Source organism: Sebastes fasciatus, chromosome 16, assembly GCF_043250625.1.
Source record: "Sebastes fasciatus isolate fSebFas1 chromosome 16, fSebFas1.pri, whole genome shotgun sequence".
Taxonomy (NCBI): Eukaryota; Metazoa; Chordata; class Actinopteri; order Perciformes; family Sebastidae; genus Sebastes; species Sebastes fasciatus.
The window spans coordinates 7,875,673-7,886,430 of NC_133810.1; the positions used below are offsets into that span (position 1 = coordinate 7,875,673).

Here is a 10,758-nt window from a genome sequence, read left to right on the forward strand (position 1 = left end):
GTATTTGACTTTTCAGGAAAACAAGCCCAAAATTGCTTATAATTGGCAACTCTGGTTGCGTTGGATAGTGTATGTCTTGCAAATGACCTGGGGCCTCATGTATAAACGGTGCGTACGTACTAAAATGTTGCGTACGCTGTGTTTCACGCTCACGCCGGGATGTATAAAAATCAACGTGACGTGAGAATGTGCGGACCGTGCCGCAAACTCTAGACCAGTCGTGAGAATGTGCGGGCCGTCTTCCAAACTCTGTCATCTGGCAGTGTCAAACTACAAAGTCCTGAAACTCGCTAAATGTGTAAAAATATTTTTTCCACTCAACTTACTGAGCTTTATTTATGATGTGGGATCAAAAAAAACAACCCACATATTTCTTAACTAGTTTGCGCATAAAGTTTAACATCAGAGAGGCACAACAAAAACACATTTAAACTAATTTCCCAGAGATGGCATGACTTAACCACCGTGCCAAAAACAAAATCGCGTGCTGCACAATGTGGCAAACCACCGTGGTGAGCCTGTGTCCCCTGGAGCTACAGATGGATGAACCGGACCATGGCACACCTAACAATGAGCCAAATGCAGCAGCTATACGGCGCCGTTTGGATGAGATACACAGAATGTAAAGCAACGAGGTGAGTTGAGACAAACATTTTTTTTTAACAAGGTCTTTTAATATATGACTTATCCCACCATCATTCATTCTTTTTAATTCGTTGCATATATATATATTATCCTTCATTGTATTGACAATCTCTCTCTGTGACTCCAGCACAGCGTATAGTATATTTGAGGACGCGGCCAGACCGGCGCCTCTCAGCAGTCGAGGCACGGGGCGCAGCTGACCGTGCGCCTTCGGAAGCCTTTGGGAACCTTCGGGAGCGCACGGTCAGCTGCTGTGGAGACGTTGCGTTTGTTACTGATTCCTGATGAAAGACCATCAAATAAAATATGTTTTCTAGCTTCCACCTCAGTAACAAACATTTCAATTTCACACTCTGTGAAATTCTTCTTTTTTGTTCCTTTTCCAGCGTGATTTGCCGTTGTTATTTGGACAATAAGTGACAGCATGGCGCGTGTTTATAGTCATTTGCATAGTTATTAATGGGAGGAGACAAGGCGGACCAAGTGGCACGTGCAGCTGCGCTCAATTTCACGTCAAGTGGGATGTATAAAGGAAAGGTGCGCAGGAACAGGCGTACGCATGGTTTTATACATGTGAAAATTTCTGTGCGTACGTACTTTTCCAATTTTGTGAGTACGCCATCTTCCAGTGTGAAAGCTGCGCAGTCTTTTATACATGAGGCCCCTGGTAATGCATCACTTTAAACTTTGCATTTAGCTGCACAGCTGTTTTTAAGAAGTTTTGGCCGCCAGCCAAATTTGTAAAGTGAATTAGCCTAATGTGTGACATTTTTTTGCATTTCAGATTTCTGGAATATATTTTTCTCAAGACGAATCTTGATTTTATAATGTGGGACACTGAAAAGTCTGTTAAAATGCCTAAAAATCATCTTAATTAATGTAGGAAACACTCCAGGCTAAATGTGCAATGATCCCATGTTAACATTGTAATGTTATTGCTGTTATAAAACCGAGGCTTATATAGTTGTGGATGTTACATGGAGAATCGAACAAAAGTATATTTTTTATTTTCAAGAAGACCAAAAATCACAATATATCTCCCTTCCTTGTCAGCAATTAATTATATTAATTTAAAATAAAAAAAAATAAAAAAATTCTCAATGTGAATCTGTTGTGCTTTTATTTTGAAGGCAACACGCCCAACCGGAAGTCCCTTCTTCAGTGTTTCCTTGCCTCGGTGTCTCTGCAGGAAACGGCTCCGAAAAGAGAGGAAACCTGACGCCAGGTGAACTTTACCTGCCAGCCAGGAAACCCAGCACCCAGACACGTTAACTATGGCGCAGAGGAGCAACATTGCACACAAGAACAGCCTGCTGGAAGCTGAACAATCACGTTGTTGTTTATAACCGGAAGTGCTTCAATCAAAACACTCAGGAGTGGTCTGGACCAGTTCTTGTGTTGTTGCAGCTGCAGAGACAACACCTCATCGAGTTTAGGGAGTTTGGATCAATCAAAAAGGCACCTCGACATACAGGTAAGAGGGAAAAAGTAGTCTTAAATGCACAACAGACGAGTGAGTTGATTAGAAACCGTGTTGATTATTAGCCAGCTATCAAGAGACACTTTTACTGCTTATAAAACATAACGAGGTGATTTTCATGCCTCATTTCGTGCAACTAGACTGTTTTACATGAGCAGGTTTCTCTTCCAAACTAGAAAACTAGCTTTGTGTTAAGCTAAACTGTTAAAGGTAAACGGATCCTGCTAAACTTGCAAGTGTTTCTAAATATACATGGAGGTTCACTCATCTGCTGAAGAAGTGTTAGCCCTGCAAAAGTCAGAGGGATCACAGGAGGACTCTGTGTGCCTTATGTTACTCTCTCTGAGCTGAAGACAGTGTTGGTGGGTCTAGTGAGAGAAACAAGCAACCAGGTTTATTAGAAATAAGCACCAAACAAGAGACAAGTTTAGTTATTATAGTTATTTTAGTTTAGGTATTTTGGTTTAGTTATTATAGTTGACTTAGTTTAGTTATTTTAGTTATTTTAGTTTAATTATTTTAGTTGAGTTATTTTAGTTTAGTTAGTATAGTTATTTTAGTTTAGTTATTTTAGTTTAGTTATTATAGTTAAATAAGTTTAGTTATTTTAGTTTAGTTATTATAGTTAAATAAGTTTAGTTATTATAGTTAAATAAGTTTAGTTATTTTAGTTTAGTTATTATAGTTAAATAAGTTTAGTTATTTTAGTTTAGTTTATTATAGTTAAATAAGTTTAGTTATTTTAGCTCAGTTATTTTAGTTTAGTTATTTTAGTTTAGTAATTATAGTTATTTTAGTTTAGTTATTATAGTTAAATAAGTTTAGTTATTTTAGTTTAGTTATTATAGTTAAATAAGTTTAGTTATTTTAGTTAAATACGTTTAGTTATTTTAGCTTAGTTATTTTAGTTTAGTTATTTTAGTTTAGTAATTATAGTTATTTTAGTTCAGTTATTTTAGCTTAGTTATTTTAGTTTAGTAATTATAGTTATTTTAGTTTAGGTATTTTAGTTTAGTTATTTTAGTTTAGTTACTTTAGTTCATTTTTCTTGTCAACTTAACTTAAAGTAATAGAATATTTTATTTCATTTTCGTATTTTTTTTAGCTTGTAACTTTACATGTTTCCTGTCAACTAAACTTAAAGTAATCAAATATTGTCATTTTTGTTTTATTTTTTAGCTTGTAACTTTACATTTTTCCTGTCAACTAAACTAAAAGTAATCAAATATTTTATGTCATTTTGTTTTATTTTTTGACTCGTAACTTTGCATGTTTCCTGTCATCTAAACTTAAAGTAGTAGAACATTTTAGTTCATTTTTGTATTTCATTTTTAGCTTGAAACTTTACATTTTTCCTGTCAACTAAACATAAAGTAATAGAAAATTTAATTTAATTTTTGTATTTCATTTTTAGCTTGTAACATTTTTCTTGTCAGCTAAACTTAAACAAGTTAAACATTTCATTTCATTTTTGCCTTTCATTTCACTTTTGCAAAGACTGTGAATCCAATGTCAGTAAGCCTAAAGAGAGCTTCCTGCATTTTTTTTGTGTGTGCACACTTATAATTACGGCAAACTGCCTCCAAATCGTCGGCGAGAGAGACACTTCTATTTGTTTGAGGAAGACCTACACTCACTGGAGCTTAGGTGTACCACATTAGGCAGTGTCCCACTTTACAGCAACTCATCCTACTTTGAGTTTATATTGAAGGATACTCTAATAATACAGTTACCAGACTTGGTATGCTATGATAAATGCAGTGGATAATAAATCTTTCCTGTTTGGTTTGCCGTCGTTGTCACGAACATAGATAATGTACAAGGTTTGCACAAACTCGGAAAACCAGTGGTTTGTGTTTGCATTGTGGTTAGTAGAGCTGAGCAGACAGTGGGGGAGCTGAGCTGAAATGTCAGAGCGACAGATATAGAAACATACAGCAGCTTGTGGCCAAAAGTTTACAGACACTACAATCTATTCTTGTGCATATTGCTGCACACATCTTTCCAAAATTTGGGCATTAATAGAGTAATAATATAAAAGCATTTTTCATCTTCTTTTTTAAGTCTTTACTTTTGGAACCTGGCTGCTGGTAAAAACTGGTAAAGATGTATTTATGGACCTTTGGTTTGTGCATGGGGGACAATGTCATGTTGAAACAGGAAATAGACATACCCGAACTGATACTGAAACGGTTGGCACAAAGTTGAAAGCACACTATTGTCTAAAAGAATAAGTCTAAAGTACCATCATTGTCACCCAACCTTGAATAACAGACCAAGAGTACATCAAAGGGACAGGGTTGAGACACGTTGAGTTGGAACCAAAAGGATTTTTATGTTTTGTTGCAGTATTTTACAATTGCTTTGACTAACTTTTCATAATAATCTTACAGAGTGCCAAACACAAACAGTTTTATTCATAATTTTAAGATCAAAATCTCATGTTGCATGGCGATGAAAGCAACTGTATAGGGCTGCCCCCTCTTAGTCGATTAGTCTAATTGATTAATTGGTTGTTTTGGTCCTAGTCGACTAAGATTTCTCTAGACGACTAGTTGTTTTTTATGCCTTTTTCATGACTTATGAGCACATCTCTGGTAAACACAAGTTTAAAGTAGTGGTTTTGTGTGATTCTCTTTGGAGAAACTCAGCTTTAGTTCTGTCTATTTAAATCAACTAATCTATTAGTCGGCAAAATCGTATGAGTGATAGTCGACTAAGAATTTCTTTGGTCAAGGACAGCCCTATAACTCTATCAAGTGAGGTAATGCACCATGCATCATGTTTATCAGAGCGTCACAACCTTATGTATATTCCCCATAGAATTTGTCATCAAACAATAAATAAGCCTAACCATCATCAAAATGTTATGCAAAGTAATACAGCTGCTCCCATTTTCTTTGCCATTAGTCACCCACTAGATCACAGTTTTTGATAAGCTCTGAGATCAAGCACTGGGACTGTTAATTAGTGCTTTATCAAAGGAACGTGCACTGGAAAGGTCAACTAGTTAAACCTATACATTATAGGGCTGCACAATTAATCAAGATTTTATAGAAATCGCAATATGGGCTACTGCAATCTGCAAAACGCAGGATGACAAGGACATCGCAATATTTGTTAAAGACGAAATGTGTGTCAAAATACGATTTTGAATTAAACATAGTCGTGCTGCAGAGATGTCCTGGCCTACACATCATATTCTACAGACTTAGGAAAACATCTTTGTTCTGTACAAATCCCCTCAAAAATCACACTATAATCATCTTTTTCAATGTAAGAAAATCGCAATTAGATATTTTTTCAAAATCGTGCAGCCCCAATACATGATAATTTATATAAGAAAATGCAGAGTGCAAAGCATCACCTGCAGGATAACAACAGATCAAAATACAGACCTTTTTCTGTCAGTTATGAGGTGCATTTATGATTTCTAACTTTCTAACTCGGTACTAAATTAGTGTGAGGAAACAGAAAATGGCAGTATAGTTTCTGCTATTTTTTGAAACTCCCTTCATTTGTATTCATGATTTATTGTTCTCATAATAGTTCTTTCCTGTTCTCGCCCACACATGCACTGAGAGTTACTACTCTTTATAATTCCTCTGGCTCTTTGCCGACAGCAGGCTGGATTAAAACAGGTTGTGGGAATATTTGTGGTTTCCCTTAAAAAAGGGCAGAGTTATAACTGTAGTTTTATTTATTGCAGTTGTTCCTTGTGTTGACCGTCTCTCCCCGTTCTACCCACCAGGTGCTATGAGCAGTGAGCTGAACGTGCCGATGGGTTCCCCGGCTCCGGGGGTCTCAGATCGGGTCCCGGACGGTGGGGGGATGGACTACAGGGACTGGGTTCGACGCAGTTACCTGGAGCTGGTCAGCTCCAACCACCACTCAGTGCAGGCCCTGTCCTGGAGGAAACTCTACCTGAGCCGGGCCAAGCTGAAGGCCTCCAGCAGGACGTCTGCTCTGCTCTCTGGCTTCGCAATGGTGAGTCGTATAATATTCACCTTGTTTTTACCACCTTCATTGCGACACAACCTCTCAAAGGACATGACCATTTGTTTTGCCCTGGAGCAGGTTATGTTCCAGATAAGAGATCAACTGACCAATCAAAGCTCAGAGTGCGGATCGTATGATAATATTACACACATATGAAGAATTTTAAATCATAATCCAGGCTAAAAACAACACAGCTTAAACTGACAAATGCAGGAAGAACAGCTGTGTATGCTGTGGGTGCTTACTGCTTTGAATTATATTTTCATACTTATTTTTTAACTTCCTCTTGAGTCCGTTTCGCTCCGCCTGAGACGGGGACGCAGTTGAAAGAAGGTTCAAATAGTCATACACGCCGCAATGTTATTACTGGGCATGATTAGGCGTGCAGCCCCTTCATGCTTGTACCTTTGACTTTTTATAACCAGATATTGAATAACACAGTTGTTCATTTTTTGTACTGGTGATTTAACCAGGAGAGTTTCATGTCCATCCAACTATCAATCACCTGACAACCTGCAGAAAATGAACAGCACTTTTACTTTAATAAACTCCTTCGTAGCTCTAGCACCGTTAGTCTGTGTAGTGTAATCAACATGTCACGGTCACAAGATGTTTATTATGTTGAACATTCACTTGAACAGGGTTGAGATGACCTCAGGACAGAAGAGTTAGAAAATGACAGAGTTTGTTTACATGCACAGAGTCTTGGTGTCAGCTTTCTCCTGTTGTGACGTACACATGGACATATGATAACCCTGTAAACATGCCATAGGTGGCCATGGTGGAGGTTCAGCTGGAGATGGAGTACAGTTACCCTCCTGTGCTCCTCATCGCCTTCAGCGTGTGCACCACCGTTCTGGTGGCGGTGCACCTCTTCGCTCTGCTGATCAGCACCTGCATCCTGCCAAACGTGGAGGCCGTCAGCAACATCCACAACCTCAACTCCGTCAGCGAGTCACCCCACGAGCGCATGCACCACTTCATCGAGCTGGCCTGGGGCTTCTCCACAGCTCTGGGCATCCTGCTGTTTTTAGCGGAGGTGGTGCTCCTCTGCTGGATCAAGTTCCTGCCCGTAGACTCCAGCGATATCAAAAAGGTAACCTCTTGCAGCAACACGACAACCGCAGACCCGTTGAAGCCTGCGACAACCCCAACCGCGAGGCAGCACAGCGGCTGGCAGGCTGCGCTGGCCTCCACCATCATCATGATCCCAGTGGGGGTGATTTTTGTGCTGTTCACCATTCACTTCTATCGAACTCTGGTGCGCCACAAGACGGAGCGTCACCACGAGGAGATCGAGGAGCTGCACAAGATTAAGATACAGCTAGACGGCCACGACAGAGGCCTCCAGACTGTGTGATCACTGCAGCTTTAAGGACTTCACGTTCTGTCTCATATTTATGTCTTTGACATTTTGTTCTGGTCGTTGTTGATGTCTCGCTTGGACTCGTTGGCAGGGAGCTTTAAAAGCTCCTCACTTTGCAGCACAGACAGCCAATACATGTCAGACTGCTAATTTATTCTTAAGGTAACGTTGTGTCGTAGGATTAGTTGTAGGACACTGTCTGTGTTTTAGATCCGTTATATCTGTTGGTTAAGGATAATATAAAAGGTTTACAGAAAAAGGGCTATTATGTTCTGTGTGCCATGTCTGTGTTTTTTTCATTGTAAGGTTTAGTGACGATAGCTGGTTACATTTTGGATCTGAGGCCCGTACTACGAAGCATTCGTTATCTGGCTTAACTAAACCTAACAGCGATCACGCTAAGCGGTCCTACGACGGTGGTTATCAACTCGGTAAGTCAAAATCTCAATCTGGCTTTGAGCACGTTCACGTAAAAGGGGTGGTGTTTACAGCATATGACCAATCACAAGCACTACATTCACCTATCTCCCGATTCGATACTATCACAATACTTGGGTGCCGATTCGATATTTATTGTGATTCTACAAGTATAGTGATTTTTGTTAACTTTTTTAACACTAGACCAGGGGAAAAAGTTGAATAATATACTTCTAGGGACTTTAACTTTGGAACATATCTAAATTAATTCAGTAAGAATGTTTGATTTTCAGCATGTATGTAGTCAGAGATGTCCTGAAGTCAAATATATCAGTCATTGTCAGGAATTATTTATTACATTTCCCTCACAAATTAGTGGTATTTTCTTTTGAATTTATAAGGGAAATGTAATGTAGTATACTTCTGGTGAATATTATCCAATCAATCTTATTTCTATTTATGTATTTTGTTCTTATTAACATTCTTATTTTCCAAAGTAAAAGCCCTAGAAGTGTAGGATTCAACTTTTTCCCATGGTCTAGTGTTAAAAAAGTTAACAAAAATCACAATACTTGTAGAATCACAATACTTAAAAATCAGAATACATATCGAATCAGGAGATAGGTGAATCGTCCCAGCCCTAATACTTACACATTTTATTCAGCAAGATAATCTTCACAAATGATTTTTATGATATTTGAAGTATAAATGCAATCACTAGAAGTAATGTTAGGCTATAAACAAACCACATCACGGTCACATGAGTATACAAGAGGCGGTAAAAGCGGACAAGTCGGTGCGATAACGTTTAGTAATCTCATTTAGCCCCGGTAAGAAGTGAACTACTGTCGTAGGACTGAAAACCCTGAAGGGTTATACCTGAGGTTACCTCGCTAACCCCAAATCCTGCTTCGTAGTACAGGCCTCTGGTGCCATTATAGCAACGTTAAGTTCACTCTGAGGCTAACAAATCTCTTATTGAATCTTTTATCTCCCCTCACGCCTTGCTAGCAAAGAGGTGCCATCACTTTCGCCAGATGTAACTCGCCATAACGCCAAAATATAACGTGACTTGTTTGATTATTGTGCCAAAGATTGTAGTTGGAGAAAGAAGAACCACTCTCTAGCAACACGCCAGGATCAAAAGCTAATTACAGATGTGATACTTTTAGTTATTTATAAATCTAGTTTCTTGCAAATGTTGAACGTTAAAATATTCAATAAGTGATTTGAAAAAGATTTGGATTTACTCAGCTCATTCAATACTTGATTCAGATTTGATAAAAATGCTATCGAGCCCCAACCCTGTTGCGATTATGTGGTCTGTGCAGGCCTCACTGTTTACACTCATTTCACATAAAACTGAACTTGTTTTAACTGTAAAGAGCCGAGTCATGCGTCACACTGCAAAAAAAACGTTGTGTATGTCTGACTAATTGAGGGAATTTGTAAAGTCTTAAAAAAAATGTTACATTCTTGTAAAATTGTCGGGTTTACTGCGTTTTTTTTACATCCAAAATCTCAGATGAGCCTCAAACTTTGTCATTTTCTTCCGTCAAATAGCTTTTATTGTCTTTTACAAAGACCATAGCGCCTGTGTAAAAGGTGTGATCTATTCTGCAAACTAATGCTGCTCAAAAGTGCTTAAATATGAATGTGTTACTGTCCAAATATAGTTCTGCCTTACAGAATTATTGCCTTTTATGAACTGCTGTTTTGTTAAAAGGTCATAACACAAGCAGATCTTTTTTTTGTTGCTGGGAATGTAGTTTAGCGTGATGAAGGTTAAATGTTGAGGATGGAAATAAGAACAGTCACACAGAGTACATGTTGTAAATCAGTATGACCTTGTGTTGACCTCCAGTTTATATAGTAAATATTGGAGACCTTTCAGTAAGTGTGGGTTAACTGAAAGACTCAACAACTTCCTTGGATGAGGTCAGAGTATGTTACTGCGTTTTAAAGAAATTATTACATTCCAAATAAGATGACTGACCAAAGTGTTGCTCAGTTCGTTTCTTGCTTCTCAGAAGAGACAGAAGTGCACTTGTAGTTTAGCTGTACAGGGAGTCGGTGCCGGGTTGTTATCAGAGAACATCTTGCTTTGTCTTATGTTTGTGCTTGTTAAATTAATACTGCTAAGGTCAGGGAGACTTGTGTTGGGAGGATAAAATTCACTGCCTGCAACAGACTTCCAAAATAAAATAAAAATTCTGTTAAAGTTCTCATTGTCTCCTGTGTGTGTGTCTGTGTGTCAATAACCGGTCATAAATATTCAAAAACAGGATAAATAGGCCTGCTTTGTAAAACAAAATGTTACAAATAAATACATAGATTTACATTTACTGAATTGTTATTTTGTTATTAAAATAATAAATCATGCATTAGCAACTTGGTAAAACATCTTCAAAATTAACAGGAATTACAATTTGAGTATAAACTTGTAAACAAACAAGTGACTTTTTGACATGCTGTACTATAACTTTTTTTTTACAATTTTTTTTGAAATGCTATACTATGACTTTTTTTTCTAAATGCTATATGACTTTTTCGACATGCTATACTATGATGTTTTTTTTCATTAATTTATCAACATACTATACTATGACTTTTCTCGAAATACTATACTATGACCTGTTTTTATGAAATTTTTCGACATACTATACTATGACGTTTTTTTTCATTAATTTATCAACATACTATACTATGACTTTTTTTCCGCATGAAATTTTTCGACATACTATACTATGACGTTTTTTTATGAAATTTTTCGACATACTATACTATGACCTTTTTTTATGAAATTTTTCGACATACTATACTATGACGTTTTTTTTCATTAATTTATCAA

The 10,758-nt window shown here is 37.6% G+C and overlaps 1 protein-coding gene across 1 annotated transcript; it reads left to right on the plus strand.

Moving 5' to 3' along the window:
• The first annotated feature begins 1,800 nt into the window (after positions 1–1,800).
• Positions 1,801–10,131, plus strand: orai2 (ORAI calcium release-activated calcium modulator 2). The gene is made up of 3 exons (XM_074610112.1): positions 1,801–2,119; positions 5,877–6,112; positions 6,897–10,131. Exons 2-3 carry the CDS (start codon positions 5,882–5,884, stop codon positions 7,482–7,484), a joined length of 819 nt encoding a protein of 272 aa, XP_074466213.1. The 5' UTR covers positions 1,801–2,119; positions 5,877–5,881; the 3' UTR covers positions 7,485–10,131.
• Positions 10,132–10,758: the final 627 nt, after the last annotated feature.

Coding starts and splice junctions, on each gene's coding strand:
- orai2 (XM_074610112.1), top strand. CDS start 5,882: ATGAGCAGTGAGCTGAACGTGCCGATGGGTTCCCCGGCTCCGGGGGTC. Junction 6,113..6,896: donor TGCTCTCTGGCTTCGCAATG/GTGAGTCGTATA, acceptor AACATGCCATAG/GTGGCCATGGTGGAGGTTCA.